The 18,945-nt window shown below is 51.3% G+C and overlaps 1 protein-coding gene across 3 annotated transcripts in view; it reads left to right on the forward strand.

Moving 5' to 3' along the window:
* The window catches only part of coasy (CoA synthase), a 55,127-nt gene extending 41,544 nt beyond the window's left edge, over window positions 1–13,583 (forward strand). For all 3 annotated transcript variants that reach the window (XR_012102076.1, XM_073071830.1, XM_073071829.1), the window contains 2 exons: window positions 8,582–8,728; window positions 13,411–13,583. Coding sequence is in view for 2 of the 3 variants with exons in the window: in XM_073071830.1 (XP_072927931.1) it covers window positions 8,582–8,728; window positions 13,411–13,458 (195 nt within the window). In the remaining variant the exon portion in view is untranslated. The remainder of the gene's footprint in view (window positions 1–8,581; window positions 8,729–13,410) is intronic.
* The last annotated feature ends 5,362 nt before the right edge of the window (window positions 13,584–18,945 follow it).

The following is an 18,945-nucleotide window of genomic DNA, read 5'->3' on the forward strand; positions in this document are numbered from 1 at the left end:
CAGATCCACACCCGTGATGTCCACACGGTCACCGGTCAGATCCACACCGTGATGTCCACATGGTCACCGGTCAGATCCACACCCGTGATGTCCACACGGTCAGATCCACACCCGTGATGTCCACACGGTCACCAGTCAGATCCACACCCGTGATGCCCACACGGTCACCAGTCAGATCCACACCTGTGATGCCCACAAGGTCATCGGTCAGATCCACACCCGTGATGCCCACACGGTCACCGGTCAGATCCACACCTGTGATGTCCACACGGTCACCAGTCAGATCCACACCCGTGATGCCCACACGGTCACCAGTCAGATCCACACCCGTGATGTCCACATGGTCATCGGTCAGATCCACACCCGTGATGTCCACATGGTCGCCGGTCAGATCCACACCCGTGATGTCCACACGGTCAGATCCACACCCGTGATGTCCACATGGTCATCGGTCAGATCCACACCCCTGATGTCCACACGGTCAGATCCACACCCGTGATGTCCACACGGTCAGATCCACACCTGTGATGTCCACACGGTCAGATCCACACCCCTGATGTCCACACGGTCACCGGTCAGATCCACACCCGTGATGTCCACATGGTCAGATCCACACCCGTGATGTCCACATGGTCAGATCCACACCCGTGATGTCCACATGGTCATCGGTCAGATCCACACCCGTGATGTCCACATGGTCATCGGTCAGATCCACACCCGTGATGTCCACATGGTCATCGGTCAGATCCACACCCGTGATGTCCACACGGTCACCGGTCAGATCCACACCCGTGATGTCCACACGGTCACCGGTCAGATCCACACCTGTGATGTCCACACGGTCACCGGTCAGATCCACACCCGTGATGTCCACATGGTCATCGGTCAGATCCACACCTGTGATGTCCACACGGTCAGATCCACACCCGTGATGTCCACACGGTCACCAGTCAGATCCACACCCGTGATGTCCACACGGACACCGGTCAGATCCACACCTGTGATGTCCACACGGTCAGATCCACACCTGTGATGTCCACACGGTCACCGGTCAGATCCACACCCGTGATGTCCACACGGTCACCAGTCAGATCCACACCCGTGATGTCCACACGGTCACCGGTCAGATCCACACCCGTGATGTCCACACGGTCAGATCCACACCCGTGATGTCCACACGGTCAGATCCACACCCGTGATGTCCACACGGTCAGATCCACACCCGTGATGTCCACACGGTCAGATCCACACCCGTGATGTCCACACGGTCAGATCCACACCCGTGATGTCCACACGGTCAGATCCACACCCGTGATGTCCACACGGTCAGATCCACACCCGTGATGTCCACACGGTCAGATCCACACCCGTGATGTCCACACGGTCAGATCCACACCCGTGATGTCCACACGGTCAGATCCACACCCGTGATGTCCACACGGTCAGATCCACACCCGTGATGTCCACACGGTCAGATCCACACCCGTGATGTCCACACGGTCAGATCCACACCCGTGATGTCCACACGGTCAGATCCACACCCGTGATGTCCACACGGTCAGATCCACACCCGTGATGTCCACACGGTCAGATCCACACCCGTGATGTCCACACGGTCACCAGTCAGATCCACACCCGTGATGTCCACACGGACACCGGTCAGATCCACACCTGTGATGTCCACACGGTCAGATCCACACCTGTGATGTCCACACGGTCACCAGTCAGATCCACACCCGTGATGTCCACACGGTCACCGGTCAGATCCACACCCGTGATGTCCACACGGTCAGATCCACACCCGTGATGTCCACACGGTCAGATCCACACCCGTGATGTCCACACGGTCAGATCCACACCCGTGATGTCCACACGGTCAGATCCACACCCGTGATGTCCACACGGTCAGATCCACACCCGTGATGTCCACACGGTCAGATCCACACCCGTGATGTCCACACGGTCAGATCCACACCCGTGATGTCCACACGGTCAGATCCACACCCGTGATGTCCACACGGTCAGATCCACACCCGTGATGTCCACACGGTCAGATCCACACCCGTGATGTCCACACGGTCAGATCCACACCCGTGATGTCCACACGGTCAGATCCACACCCGTGATGTCCACACGGTCAGATCCACACCCGTGATGTCCACACGGTCAGATCCACACCCGTGATGTCCACACGGTCAGATCCACACCCGTGATGTCCACACGGTCAGATCCACACCCGTGATGTCCACACGGTCACCGGTCAGATCCACACCCGTGATGTCCACACGGTCAGATCCACACCTGTGATGTCCACACGGTCAGATCCACACCCGTGATGTCCACACGGTCACCGGTCAGATCCACACCCGTGATGTCCACACGGTCACCGGTCAGATCCACACCCGTGATGTCCACACGGTCACCGGTCAGATCCACACCCGTGATGTCCACACGGTCACCGGTCAGATCCACACCCGTGATGCCCACACGGTCACCGGTCAGATCCACACCCGTGATGCCCACACGGTCACCGGTCAGATCCACACCCGTGATGTCCACACGGTCACCGGTCAGATCCACACCCGTGATGTCCACACGGTCACCGGTCAGATCCACACCCGTGATGTCCACACGGTCACCGGTCAGATCCACACCCGTGATGTCCACACGGTCACCGGTCAGATCCACACCCGTGATGTCCACACGGTCACCGGTCAGATCCACACCTGTGATGTCCACACGGTCACCGGTCAGATCCACACTCGTGATGTCCACACGGTCACCGGTCAGATCCACACCCGTGATGTCCACACGGACACCGGTCAGATCCACACCCGTGATGTCCACACGGACACCGGTCAGATCCACACCCGTGATGTCCACACGGTCACCGGTCAGATCCACACCCGTGATGTCCACACGGTCACCGGTCAGATCCACACCTGTGATGTCAACACGGTCAGATCCACACCCGTGATGTCCACACGGTCACCGGTCAGATCCACACCTGTGATGTCCACACGGTCAGATCCACACCCGTGATGTCCACACGGTCACCGGTCAGATCCACACCTGTGATGTCCACACGGTCAGATCCACACCCGTGATGTCCACACGGTCAGATCCACACCTGTGATGTCCACACGGTCACCGGTCAGATCCACACCCGTGATGTCCACACGGTCACCGGTCAGATCCACACCCGTGATGTCCACACGGTCACCGGTCAGATCCACACCCGTGATGTCCACACGCTCACCGGTCAGATCCACACCCGTGATGTCCACACGGTCACCGGTCAGATCCACACCTGTGATGTCCACACGGTCACCGGTCAGATCCACACCCGTGATGTCCACACAGACACCGGTCAGATCCACACCCGTGATGCCCACACGGTCACCGGTCAGATCCACACCCGTGATGCCCACACGGTCACCGGTCAGATCCACACCCGTGATGTCCACACGGTCACCGGTCAGATCCACACCTGTGATGTCCACACGGTCACCGGTCAGATCCACACCCGTGATGTCCACACGGTCAGATCCACACCCGTGATGTCCACACGGTCAGATCCACACCCGTGATGTCCACACGCTCAGATCCACACCCGTGATGTCCACACGGTCAGATCCACACCCGTGATGTCCACACGGACACCGGTCAGATCCACACCCGTGATGTCCACACGGTCACCGGTCAGATCCACACCCGTGATGTCCACACGGACACCGGTCAGATCCACACCTGTGATGTCCACACGGTCACCGGTCAGATCCACACCTGTGATGTCCACACGGTCAGATCCACACCCGTGATGTCCACACGGTCACCAGTCAGATCCACACCCGTGATGTCCACACGCTCAGATCCACACCTGTGATGTCCACACGCTCAGATCCACACCTGTGATGTCCACACGCTCAGATCCACACCTGTGATGTCCACACGGTCAGATCCACACCCGTGATGTCCACACGCTCAGATCCACACCTGTGATGTCCACACGCTCAGATCCACACCTGTGATGTCCACACGGTCAGATCCACACCCGTGATGTCCACACGGTCACCGGTCAGATCCACACCCGTGATGTCCACACGGTCAGATCCACACCCGTGATGTCCACACGGTCACCGGTCAGATCCACACCCGTGATGTCCACACGGTCACCGGTCAGATCCACACCCGTGATGTCCACACGGTCACCGGTCAGATCCACACCCGTGATGTCCACACGGACACCGGTCAGATCCACACCTGTGATGTCCACACGGTCACCAGTCAGATCCACACCCGTGATGTCCACACGGTCACCGGTCAGATCCACACCCGTGATGTCCACATGGTCGCCGGTCAGATTACAGGTGTGGATCTGACCATGTGGACATCACAGGTGTGGACGTCACAGGTGTGGATCTGACCGGTGACCGTGTGGACATCATGGGTGTGGATCTGACCGTGTGGACATCAGGGGTGTGGATCTGACCGGTGACCGTGTGGACATCAGGGGTGTGGATCTGACCGTGTGGACATCAGGGGTGTGGATCTGACCATGTGGACATCACAGGTGTGGATCTGACCGGTGACCATGTGGACAACACGGGTGTGGATCTGACCGTGTGGACATCACGGGTGTGGATCTGTCCGGTGAGCGTGTGGACATCACGGGTGTGGATCTGACCGTGTGGACATCACGGGTGTGGATCTGACTGGTGACCGTGTGGACATCACGGGTGTGGATCTGACCGTGTGGACATCACGGGTGTGGATCTGACTGGTGACCGTGTGGACATCACGGGTGTGGATCTGACCGTGTGGACATCACGGGTGTGGATCTGACCGGTGACCGTGTGGACATCACGGGTGTGGATCTGACCGGTGTCCGTGTGGACATCACAGGTGTGGATCTGACCGGTGTCCGTGTGGACATCACAGGTGTGGATCTGACTGGTGACCATGTGGACATCACGGGTGTGGATCTGACCGGTGACCGTGTGGACATCACGGGTGTGGATCTGACCGTGTGGACATCACGGGTGTGGATCTGACCGTGTGGACATCATAGGTGTGGATCTGACTGGTGACCGTGTGGACATCACGAGTGTGGATCTGACCGATGACCATGTGGACATCACGGGTGTGGATCTGACCGATGACCATGTGGACATCACGGGTGTGGATCTGACCGGTGACCGTGTGGACATCACGGGTGTGGATCTGACCGGTGACCGTGTGGACATCACGGGTGTGGATCTGACCGGTAACCGTGTGGACATCACGGGTGTGGATCTGACCGGTGACCGTGTGGACATCATGGGTGTGGATCTGACTGGTGTCCGTGTGGACATCACAGGTGTGGATCTGACCGGTAACCGTGTGGACATCACGGGTGTGGATCTGACCGGTGACCGTGTGGACATCATGGGTGTGGATCTGACTGGTGTCCGTGTGGACATCACAGGTGTGGATCTGACCGGTGTCCGTGTGGACATCACAGGTGTGGATCTGACCGTGTGGACATCACGGGTGTGGATCTGACCGGTGACCGTGTGGACATCACGGGTGTGGATCTGACCGTGTGGACATCACGGGTGTGGATCTGACCGGTGACCGTGTGGACATCACGGGTGTGGATCTGACTGGTGACCATGTGGACATCACGGGTGTGGATCTGACCGGTGACCGTGTGGACATCACGGGTGTGGATCTGACCGTGTGGACATCACGGGTGTGGATCTGACCGTGTGGACATCATAGGTGTGGATCTGACTGGTGACCGTGTGGACATCACGAGTGTGGATCTGACCGATGACCATGTGGACATCACGGGTGTGGATCTGACCGATGACCATGTGGACATCACGGGTGTGGATCTGACCGGTGACCGTGTGGACATCACGGGTGTGGATCTGACCGGTGACCGTGTGGACATCACGGGTGTGGATCTGACCGGTAACCGTGTGGACATCACGGGTGTGGATCTGACCGGTGACCGTGTGGACATCATGGGTGTGGATCTGACTGGTGTCCGTGTGGACATCACAGGTGTGGATCTGACCGGTAACCGTGTGGACATCACGGGTGTGGATCTGACCGGTGACCGTGTGGACATCATGGGTGTGGATCTGACTGGTGTCCGTGTGGACATCACAGGTGTGGATCTGACCGGTGTCCGTGTGGACATCACAGGTGTGGATCTGACCGTGTGGACATCACGGGTGTGGATCTGACCGGTGACCGTGTGGACATCACGGGTGTGGATCTGACCGGTGACCGTGTGGACATCACGGGTGTGGATCTGACCGGTGACCGTGTGGACATCACGGGTGTGGATCTGACCGGTGACCGTGTGGACATCACGGGTGTGGATCTGACCGGTGACCATGTGGACATCACAGGTGTGGATCTGACCGGTGACCGTGTGGACATCACAGGTGTGGATCTGACCGGTGACCGTGTGGACATCACAGGTGTGGATCTGACCGGTGACCGTGTGGACATCACGGGTGTGGATCTGACCGTGTGGACATCACGGGTGTGGATCTGACCGGTGACCGTGTGGACATCACAGGTGTGGATCTGACCGTGTGGACATCACGGGTGTGGATCTGACCGTGTGGACATCACGGGTGTGGATCTGACCGTGTGGACATCACGGGTGTGGATCTGACCGTGTGGACATCACGGGTTTGGATCTGACCGATGACCGTGTGGACATCACAGGTGTGGATCTGACCGGCGACCATGTGGACATCACGGGTGTGGATCTGACCGGTGACCGTGTGGACATCACGGGTTTGGATCTGACCGATGACCATGTGGACATCACGGGTGTGGATCTGACCGGTGACCGTGTGGACATCACGGGTTTGGATCTGACCGATGACCATGTGGACATCACGGGTGTGGATCTGACCGGTGTCTGTGTGGACATCACGGGTGTGGATCTGACCGGTGACCGTGTGGACATCACGGGTGTGGATCTGACCGGTGTCCGTGTGGACATCACGGGTGTGGATCTGACTGGTGACCGTGTGGACATCACGGGTGTGGATCTGACCGATGACCATGTGGACATCACAGGTGTGGATCTGACCGGCGACCATGTGGACATCACAGGTGTGGATCTGACCGGCGACCATGTGGACATCACGGGTGTGGATCTGACCGGTGACCGTGTGGATATCACGGGTGTGGATCTGACCGGTGTCCGTGTGGACATCACAGGTGTGGATCTGACCATGTGGACATCACGGGTGTGGATCTGACCGGTGACCGTGTGGACATCACGGGTGTGGATCTGACCGGCGACCATGTGGACATCACAGGTGTGGATCTGACCGGCGACCATGTGGACATCAGGGGTGTGGATCTGACCGGTGACCGTGTGGACATCACGGGTGTGGATCTGACCGTGTGGACATCACGGGTGTGGATCTGACCGGTGACCGTGTGGACATCACGGGTGTGGATCTGACCGATGACCGTGTGGACATCACGGGTGTGGATCTGACTGGTGAGCGTGTGGACATCACGGGTGTGGATCTGACCGGTGACCGTGTGGACATCACGGGTGTGGATCTGACCGTGTGGACATCACAGGTGTGGATCTGACCGGTGACCGTGTGGACATCACGGGTGTGGATCTGACCGTGTGGACATCACAGGTGTGGATCTGACCGTGTGGACATCACAGGTGTGGATCTGACCGGTGTCCGTGTGGACATCACGGGTGTGGATCTGACCGGTGACCGTGTGGACATCACAGGTGTGGATCTGACCGTGTGGACATCACAGGTGTGGATCTGACCGGTGACCGTGTGGACATCACGGGTGTGGATCTGACCGGTGACCGTGTGGACATCACGGGTGTGGATCTGACCGGTGACCGTGTGGACATCACGGGTGTGGATCTGACCGGTGACCGTGTGGACATCACGGGTGTGGATCTGACCGGTGACCGTGTGGACATCACGGGTGTGGATCTGACCGTGTGGACATCACGGGTGTGGATCTGACCGTGTGGACATCACGAGTGTGGATCTGACCGGTGACCGTGTGGACATCACAGGTGTGGATCTGACCGGTGACCGTGTGGACATCACGGGTGTGGATCTGACCATGTGGACATCACAGGTGTGGATCTGACCGGTGACCGTGTGGACATCACGGGTGTGGATCTGACCATGTGGACATCACAGGTGTGGATCTGACCGGTGACCGTGTGGACATCACGGGTGTGGATCTGACCGGTGACCGTGTGGACATCACGGGTGTGGATCTGACCGTGTGGACATCACGAGTGTGGATCTGACCGGTGACCGTGTGGACATCACAGGTGTGGATCTGACCGGTGACCGTGTGGACATCACGGGTGTGGATCTGACCGCTGACCATGCGTCCTTTCCTTCACCTTTCTTAAGCCCACAATCATTTCTTTGGTCTGACTGACTCATTTTCTGCATTAGTTACAATTTTCACCATCAGTTTGGCTTTCGATTTCAGGATTATTTCTTCAGCTTGTTTTTGTCGTGCTTTCTGCAGCTTGTTATGTTGGCTCTTTCTGATACTCCAGGTACTCAAGAGGATTGTGCAAAGAGACAACATCAGTGAGGAAGATGCAAGAAAGCGACTTGCAAACCAGTGGAGTAATACCCAGCGGATACAACATGCCAACGTGGTCCTTTCCACGCAGTGGGAGCCCGAGTTCACCCAGAAACAGGTCACTGTATAACTCCACATGTGAAATCTGCTCGTTATAACCGGAGTCAACTACGCAGTGACATCATGGCTAACTCTTTCACCTTTGCCCTGTCACCCATATCTATAAATCTCTTGTCTTGAATCCACCCTGCAGCTGACCTTCACCTGTTTATGGCCAGAGGGTGGAAAGAGGGAACTGTTGTTTCAGTTTTACAGCGTACTGTGCACGTCTTGTCGTCTCCCCATTATCTGAGGAAAGACACACCGAGGTTGGAGGCAGTCCAGAAGAAATTGTTCGTTCATTAGGTGCCGTGTCCTGAAACGTTAATGACCGTGGTCCTTCCATGACCGTGATTGTTCTTGGCAAATTTTTCTGCAGAAGTGGTTTGCCTTTGCCTTCCTCTGGGCAGTGTCTCGACCACACAGGCAACCCCAGCCTAACCCCAACCCCACCCCCAACCCCCACCCGCACACCCAACCCCCAAACCCAGCCATAAGACACAGGAGCAGAATTAGACCATTCAGCCCATTAAGTCTTCTCAGCCATGGCTGATCCCAGAGCCCATTTAATTCACACACCTGCCCTTTCACCATATTTCTTGATTTTCCCCAACCAATTAGGAATCTATCGACTTCAACTTTGAATATACCCACAGACTTGGCCTCCACCGCAGTCTGTGGCAGAGCATTCCACAAATTCTCTGGCTGAAAGAAATTCCTCCGTACTTCTGTTCTAAAAGGTCGCCCCTCAATTTTGAGGTTGGGCCCTCTAGTTCTGGATACCCCCACCAGAGGAAACATCCTTTCTATATCCACCTTATCTACTTTCAAAATTCAGTAGATCCTCACGCTCCTCATATTGTCAATCCCTTCATCCCAGAATGATGATTATCAATACTCTGCCGAGATTGCCTGCTGTCAGTGGTTGCATAACCAGGACCTGTGATCTGCACCGGCTGCTCGTATGACTGTCGACCACCTACCCCCAAGGCTTCACGTGACCCTGATCGGGGCCGGGGAGGGTGGAGGGGGCTGAGCAGGTACCACACCTTGCCCAAGGGTGACCTGAAGGCCAGTGAAAGGAAAGAGCACCCTTACCCCTCCTTTGGTAGAGATGTCTCTCCGACCCGCCATGCTCCAAAAGAAATACACAAGGCTGATTGAGATGGTTTTTCCTATTCATAAGGAACTAAAAAAAAATAAATTTAGATCGTTAACCTTATTCACTGTCAACAGCACCCCCGAGTCTTGTGTCCTCCACAAACTTACTAGTCCAGCCTCATGCATTCGCATCCTCATTATTTATCTAACTAATGAATGACAAGGGTCCCAACACCGATCCCACTGGGCACCACTCTCCCCTCTGAGAAAGAACCTCATGGCTTCCTAGCTCTGAGCCAAGTTTGAATCTACCTCACTCGCTCCCATGGGACCCGATCTTCCAGACCAGCCCACCAGGCAGGATTTTGTCCAGGGCCTTGACGAAATCCAAGTAGACAACGTCCACTGACTTGCCCTCAATTTACCTGTTCAGTTACCTCTTCAAAAAAGAAACTCTAAAAGGTTCATCCATCATGATTTTCCATGCACAAAGCCAATTCGGACTCTCTGCCTATCCTGACCCTTAAAATTGCCCCTAAAATCTGCCCCACTCCTGATGTCAGGCTTTTATTTATATTCTTTAACCTCTCACGGAGTCCAAGGATTCACTCGGTCAGGCCCTGGGGATTTATCCTCTTCAAGCACGCTGTCAAACCTGCAAATATCCCTTCCCTGGTCTTAGAAACATAGAAAATAGGTGCAGGAGTAGGCCATTCGGCCCTTCGAGCCTGCACCGCCATTCAGTATGATCATGGCTGATCATCCAACTCAGAACCCTGTACCTGCTTTCTCTCCATACCCCCCGATCCCTTTAGCCACAAGGGCCATATCTAACTTCCTCTTAAATATAGCCAATGAACTGGCCTCAACTGTTTCCTGTGGCAGAGAATTCCACAGATTCACCACTGTCTGTGTGAAGAAGTTTTTCCTCATCTCGGTCCTAAAAGGCTTCCCCTTTATCCTTAAACTGTGACCCCTCGTTCTGGACTTCCCCAACATCGGAAACAATCTTCCTGCATCTAGCCTGTCCAATCCCTTTAGAATTTTATACGTTTCAATAAGATCCCCCCTCAATCTTCTAAATTCCAGTGAGTATAAGCCTAGTCGATCCAGTCTTTCTTCATATGAAAGTCCTGCCATCCCAGGAATCAATCTGGTGAACCTTCTCTGTACTCCCTCTATGGCAAGAATGTCTTTCCTCAGATTAGGGGACCAAAACTGCACACAATACTCCATGTGTGGTCTCACCAAGGCCTTGTACAACTGCAGTAGAACCTCCCTCCTCCTGTACTCAAATCCTTTTGCTATGAATGCCAACATACCATTTGCCTTTTTCACCGCCTGCTGTACCTGCATGCCCACCTTCAATGACTGGTGTGCAATGACACCCAGGTCTCGTTGCATCTCCCCTTTTCCTAATCGGCCACCATTCAAATAATAATCTGTTTTCCTATTCTTGCAACCAAAGTGGATAACCTCACATTTATCCACATTTATTCATCCAACTCTCCACTTGATTAAACTCTCCTCAATCTCCCCTCCTCAATTCAACTCTCACTCGATTCAAACCCCCGCAATGCAATCGCCCCCCAATTCAGCACTCAAACCCAACTCACCTGATTTCAATTCTCCCCTCAATGCGAAACCCCTAGATTGAAATCCCCTCGATTCATCTGCCATGAATTTGCCCACTCACCTAACCTATCCAAGTCACCCTGCATCATCTTAGCATCCTCCTCACAGCTAACACCACCGCCCAGCTTCGTGTCATCCACAAACTTGGAGATGCTGCATTTAATTCCCTCGTCTAAATCATTAATATATATTGTAAACAACTGGGGTCCCAGCACTGAGCCTTGCGGTACCCCACTAGTCACTGCCTGCCATTCTGAAAAGGTCCCGTTTACTCCCACTCTTTGCTTCCTGTCTGCCAACCAACTCTCAATCCACATCAATACCATACCCCCAATACCGTGTGCTTTAAGTTTGCACACTAATCTCCTGTGTGGGACCTTGTCAAAAGCCTTTTGAAAATCTAAATATACCACATCCACTCTACTAGTTACATCTTCAAAAAATTCTATAAGATTTGTCAGACATGATTTTCCTTTCACAAATCCATGCTGACTTTGTCCGATGATTTCACCTCTTTCCAAATGTGCTGTTATCACATCTTTGATAACCGACTCTAGCATTTTTCCCTACCACTGATGTCAGACTAACCGGTCTATAATTCCCTGATTTCTCTCTCCCTCCTTTTTTAAAAAGTGGGGTTACATTAGCCACCCTCCAATCCTCAGGAACTAATCCAGAATCTAAGGAGTTTTGAAAAATTATCACTAATGCATCCACTATTTCTTGGGCTACTTCCTTAAGCACTCTGGGATGCAGACCATCTGGCCCTGGGGATTTATCTGCCTTTAATCCCTTCAATTTACCTAACACCACTTCCCTAATAACCTGTATTTCCCTCAGTTCCTCCATCTCACTAGACCATCGGTCCCTTACTATTTCCGGAAGATTATTTATGTCCTCCTTAATGAAGACAGAACCAAAGTCGTTATTCAATTGGTCTGCCATGTCTTTGTTCCCTATGATCAATTCACCTGTTTCTGACTGTAAAGGACCTACATTTGTCTTGACCAATATTTTTCTTTTCACATATCTACAAAAGCTTTTACAGTCAGTTTTTATGCTCCCTGCCAGCTTTCTCTCATAATCTTTTTTCCCTTTCCTAATTAAGCCCTTTGTCCTCCTCTGCTGGTCTCTGAATTTCTCCCAGTCCTTGGGTGTGCTGCTTTTTTTTTTTGTTAATTTATATGTTTCTTCTTTGGACTTGATACTATCCCTAATTTCCCTTGTCAGCCATGGGTGCACTACCTTCCCTGGTTTATTATTTTGCCAAACTGGGATGAACAATTGTTGTAGTTCATCCATGCGATCTTTAAATGCTTGCCATTGCATATCCACCGTCAACCCTTTAAGTATCATTTGCCAGTCTATTTTAGCTAATTCACATCTCATACCTTCAAAGTTACCCTTCTTTAAGTTCAGAACCTTTGTTTCTGAATTAACTATGTCACTCTCCATCTTAATGAAGAATTCCACCATATTATGGTCACTCTTACCCAAGGGGCCTCGCACGACAAGATTGCTAACTAACCCTTCCTCATTGCTCAATACCCAATATAGAATGGCCTGCTCTCTAGTTGGTTCCTCGACACGTTGGTTCAGAAAACCATCCCGCATACATTCCAGGAAATCCTCTTCCTCAGCACCTTTACCAATTTGGTTCACCCAATCTATATGTAGATTGAAGTCACCCATTATAACTACTGTTCCTTTATTGCACGCATTTCTAATTTCCTGTTTACTGCCATCCCCAACCTCACTACTACTGTTAGGTGGCCTGTACACAACTCCCACCAGCGTTTACGAATGTAAACCCAAACATCTCCACTTGCTTCCCTCATCTCTTGAGCACAACCCAAACATTCATTAAACGTTTCACCTGCCATCTGCGGCTCAATACGTGGACGGTCCAACCGATCTCGGAGCACCAGCGTTGACGGTGTCCTTTCTCTCTCTCTGTGTTCCCAGATCCAGAAGGCTTGGCAGCTCCTTCAGAATCGTAAATCCTCTTGCTGACATCTTCCAAGACCAGGGTCGCGAATGGGTTTTGTTTCCGTTAATATAACGGTTTGAAAGATTTTTCAGTAATTCACAGAAGATTCTTTATTACACTGAGCATTAAATTTATTGTATGAACAACACTGGATTAGAGGCGTGGGCTGTTTCTTACACTGAACGGACCGGTGTTGAGTACATTGTGCCAACGTTGCTGCCCTGGAGGCGTGGAATGTTCGTTACACTGAACGGACCAGCCCCGAATTCACTACAACCGGGTCTCCGCACCAGAGGCATACACTCCTCACTGAACCGAACGTCTTGGTGCTCAATGCACCGTGCGTCCGTCACTCCATCGGAGCCGTAGACCGTTCAGTATAAATATACATTGCAAAACACGCACAAGATGCTGGAGAAACCCAGCAGGTCAGGCAGCATCTGTGGAGACGCTTCAGGCCGAGACCCTTTATCAGGACTGGAAAGGAAGGGGGGAGATGCCAGAATAGAAAGATGGAGGGGGGGTGGAGGGAAAGGAGGATAGCTAGAAGGCGATAGGTGGGGAGAGGTAAAGGGCTGGAGAGGAGAGTGGACCATGGGAGAGAGGAAGGAGGAGGGGCACCAGAGGAAGGTGATAGGCTGGTGCGAAGAGGTAAGAGACGAGAGTGGGGAATAGAAGAAGAGGGGGAGGGGGAAGGGATTTTTTTTTACCGGGAGGAGGAATCGATGCTCACGCTACCCAGGCAGAGTATAAGGTGTTGCTCCCCCACCCTGATTGTGGAAGGGGAGGAAGTCATGGACTGACACGTTGGATCAGGAATGGAAATATGATTTTAAATGTTGGGCCACTGGGAAGTTTTGCCTGTCACGGACGGAGCGGGGGTGCTCAGGTGAAGCGGTTCCCCCCCCCCCCTCCCACTTTACAACGGGTCTCGCTGATGCAGAGGCCACACTGGGAGCACCGGATGCAACAGACGACCCCCAGCAGACACGCAGGTGAGGTGGTGCCTCACCGGGAAGGGCATTTGGGGCCCTGAAAGGAGGTGAGTGGGCAGGTGTAGCACTTCTCCCACCCGCAGGGATAGGTGCTGGGAAGTGGGGAGGGATGAACGGATAGGGGAATCACAGAGGGAGTGATCCCTGTGGAAATCTGAGGGCGGGGAAAGACATGTTTAATGGTAAGATCCCTTTGGAGATGGTTGAAGCTGTGCAGAATGCTGTGTTGTATATGGAGGCTCAGACACTGGTAGGTGAGGTGAGGACAGGAGGAATGAGGAAATCTCACTGTTAGGGTGGGGGGGGGGATGTTTGGGAGATGGCAGTATCAATGGTGGAGGAAGGGAAACCCCATTCTTTGAAGAAAGCCTTGTCCTGGGAACAGATGCGGTGGAGATGAAAGGAGCATTTTTACAGGAGACAGTGTGGGAAGAGGTATAGTTGGGGGAGCTGTGGGAATCGGTAGGTTTACATAGAATATCAGTAAACAGTTTGTCTCCAGAGATGGAGAAAAGGGAGGGAGGTGTCTGAAATGGACCAGGGGAATTCTGGATCCAAGAGACAGTGCTGGAGGAGTGTCGGAAAGGTCTGAGACGGTGAGGGCTGTAGGAGGGATGAGCAACCCCACTGTGGTTCAGGGAGTCGGTCAAGAGGGGGGAGGGAAGAGAAATGTTGTGGTAATTCAGGATAGTACAGTCAGGTGAATCGACAGAGTTCTCGGTCGTCAGGATAGACCGTCCACGATGGATAGACCGTCGCGAGGATAGACAGACCAGGCTGTGTTGCCTGCCTGGTGCCTGGGTTCGGGATGTCTTATCTGACCCGCTGAGGAATTTGCAATGGGAGGGGTAAGATCCAGTTGTCGTGGTCCATGTGGGTACCAACAACGTAGGTAGAATGAGGAAAGAGGTTCTGCTGAGGGAATTTGAGCAGCTAAGAACCAAATTAAAAAGCAGAACTAAAAAAGGTGGTAATCTCTGGATTACTACCTGAGCCACATGCAGATCGGCATAGGGTCAAGATTAGAGAGTTCAAGGCGTGGCTCAAGGATTGGTGTGGGGGAAGTGGGTTTGAATTCACGGGAGATTGGCATCAGTATTGGGGAAGGAGGGAGCCGTACCAATGGGGTGGGCTCCACTTGAACCGAGACGGGACCTGGATCATAGTGAATTGCATATCTAGGGCTGTGGACAGAGCTTTAAACTAAATAACGGGGGGGGGGGAGGGGGGTTCAACAGATTGGAGAAGTATGGATAAAGTAAAAAAGAAAAGTGCAGATAAAGGAAAAGCAGAAGTTGAAAGGGAGAAGTCAAGTGCCTACGAGACAAAGATTACCAGATTTTAAAGGCACAATAAACATAAGGGTACTTTATCTGAATGCCCGTAGTATCCGTAACAAGGTCAGTGAACCTGTGGCTCAAATCAGTATGATTTAGTGGCCATTACAGAAATGTGGTTGAAGGGTGTAGAGGATTGGGAATTAAATATCCAAGGATATCAGGTAATATGGAAGGATCAGCAGGAAGGTATGGGAGGTGGGGTAATGCTCTCAATTAAAGATGAGATCCAGGGTGATAGTGAGAGATGACATAAGATCTAAGGAGCAGAATGTTGAATCCATCTGGGTAGAGATTAGGAATAGTAAATAATTACATTACAGTGGCACAGGCATTAAACAGAAATACCTGAGTCATGTAAGAATGGAACAGCAGTTATCATGGGGGACTTCAACTTGCACATAGATTGGGTGAATCGAGTTGGTCGAGGCAGTCTTGAGGAGGACTTCACAGAAGTCATGCTTTCTTGAACAGCGTGTCACTGAAGCAACGAGGGAAGGTGCTATCTCAGGTCCGCTCCTGTGCAATGAGACAGGTAAAATTAGTAATCTTGTAGTTAGGGATCCTCTTGGAAAGTGAATCACAGTATGATTGAGTTTCTCAAACAAACAGAGCGTGCAATAGTTTGATCTAAAACCAGTGTATTCTGCCTAAACAATGGAGACTACAACGGGGTGAGGGAGGATTTGTCAAGTGTAGACTAGGAACACAGACTTATCTGGTGGGATGGTTGAGGAACAGTGGAAGACTTTCAAAGAGATTTTTCACAGTGCTCAACATAATAACTATATTCCAGTGAAAAGCAAGGACAGTAAGCCCTGGATAAGTAAGGAAATAAAGGAAGGCATCAAACTAGAAGCTCGTGCGTACAAAGTTACCAAGAGTAGTGGGAAACTGGAAAATTGGTAAAACTAAAAAGCAACAAAGAACCACTTAGTGAGCAATAAAGAAAGGGAAGCTGGATCGCAAAAATAAACTAGCACAAAATATAAAAACAGATAGTAAAAGTTTTTATAATTATATTAAGCAGAAAAGGGTGGCTAAAGTGCATGTGGGTCCCTTGGAGGACGAGAAGGGGGAATTGATATTGGATAATGAGGAAATGGCCGAGGCTTTGAATGAATATTTTGAGTTGGTCTTCATGGTGGAGGACACATCTAACGTGCCAAAGAGAGATGTTATGGATGCGATGGGAGGTGAAGACCTCGATACAATAGCTATCACTAATGAGGTAGTGCTGAGCAAACTTGTGGCCATGAAGATAAACAGATCCCCTGGTCCTGATGGAATGCATCCCAGGGTACTGAACGGAATGGCAGAGGTTATAGTAGAGGAATTCACCAAAATTCTCTGGACTCTGGGCAGGTGCCGGTGGTTTGAAAGACATATTATTTATACATTCTTTGACAATAAATGTGCTTTGAATCTTTGAGACTGGCCTGTGACTGTCCACTGGATATGGTACACTCTGGGCAGTGCCTGAACTCTGTCTGCCACTGGATGTGACACACACTGCACACTGGCACTAAACTCAGTTGTAAATCTTTTTTTTTAATGATTTTTTAAATGCATTTTCTACAACACTACAAATTTTTAAAAAAACCCAAACCAAAATAAAAAATTAATACAGTGCAAAATAAACATACAGTAATAATATAATACAAAAAAAGTAATTGAGAAAGCACACAAATTGAAGTCCTGTAAAGTTAGTATCCTCCCCAAGCCCCACAAAAAAAAACTCCAGACCAACCACAACAAAATATAGAGAATATAAATCAGGACATTCAAACCCCCAAAACTGCAAATACACTTGAAAACAGAAGATAATAATGCCTACTACCAAAAAAAAAGAAGAGCTGAAAGTAAGGGACTGAAAAAAAAAACCTTAATTAAGAGGAAAGTTATGAAAGTACTCAATAAAAGGTCCCCAGACCTTATGAAACTTTAAGAATTGAATAATGAATTTTTTCAAGGTCTAAACAGGACATAATATCGTTAATTTAATATCATTAAGCCATTGAGCTTTCTTTCATAGCCAACCCGAGTGCCCTAATTGGGTGGCAATAGAGTTTTCATCCGATAATAAAGTCGAGTTAAAACACCAGTTTTTATTCCTCTGAGGGAGACCAGGAAAGTTTAAAGATCAGTTGTAATTCCATTGGCCTCCTCCTAGGAAAATAATTCCTAGAGTTGTACAGCCCAGAATCATAAGGCCATTTGGCCCATCGGGTCTGCTCCGCCATTCAATCATGGTCTGATCCAATTCTTCCAGTCATACCCACTCCCCTGCTTTCACCCCATACCCTTTGATACCCCGGCTAATCAGGAACCTATCTATCTCTGCCTTAAATGCACCCAATGACTTGGCCTCCACAGCTGCTCGTGGCAACAAATTCCAGAGATTTACCACCCTCTGACTAAAGTAATTTCTCCGCATCTCTGTTCTAAATGGACGTCCTTCAATCCTGAAGTCGCGCCCGCTTGTCCTAGACTCCCCTCCCATGGGAAATAACTGGCCAAAATACCACATCTATGCTGGTCTAATTTGCCTTTGCCTCAACCTTTCCTGTCAACGTACGTAACTGGCGTTTAAATATTCTTAATGTACCTGCCTCAAACACTTAGGACAGCTGAGTTCCAAATGCAGCCTTTTCGTAAAGAAAATCTTCCTCCAAAAAAAAGGAATGGGAGGGGGAATCTGAAAGTTCAAAGCAAGTTTAGATACAGCCCTGAGATTCATCTTTTCCAGAATACTCAATAAATCGGTAATAGAATAATACCTGAAATGGAATCAGTGAAACTCCGCTCCAACTTGGACGTGCCCTCAAGTTTTTCATTTTTCCAGCCCTTTCACCCTATTTATTACCCCTCTTGATTTCAGTGAGATTACCTTTCTTTCTCCTACACTCCAAGGCGAAAAGTCTCCTCCTGTCGAACCTCCCCCCACCCCACCCAAACACCAAAGTGAAGTGGCACGAGATGGGCCAGGTCCCCAATGAGAACTTCTGTGTCCCCCCCCCCCACTTAAAACTTGAGGTGATTTTGAGGAGAGTCCACATCCTCTACATAGCACCATCCAGAGACAGAGAAGCAGTTTCAGCGACAGGTTGCTATCGATGCAATGCTCCTCAGACAGGATGAAGAGATCATTACTCCCCAATGCCATTAGGCTTTACAA

This window comes from Hemitrygon akajei, chromosome 18 (assembly GCF_048418815.1).
Source record: "Hemitrygon akajei chromosome 18, sHemAka1.3, whole genome shotgun sequence".
NCBI classification, from domain to species: domain Eukaryota; kingdom Metazoa; phylum Chordata; class Chondrichthyes; order Myliobatiformes; family Dasyatidae; genus Hemitrygon; species Hemitrygon akajei.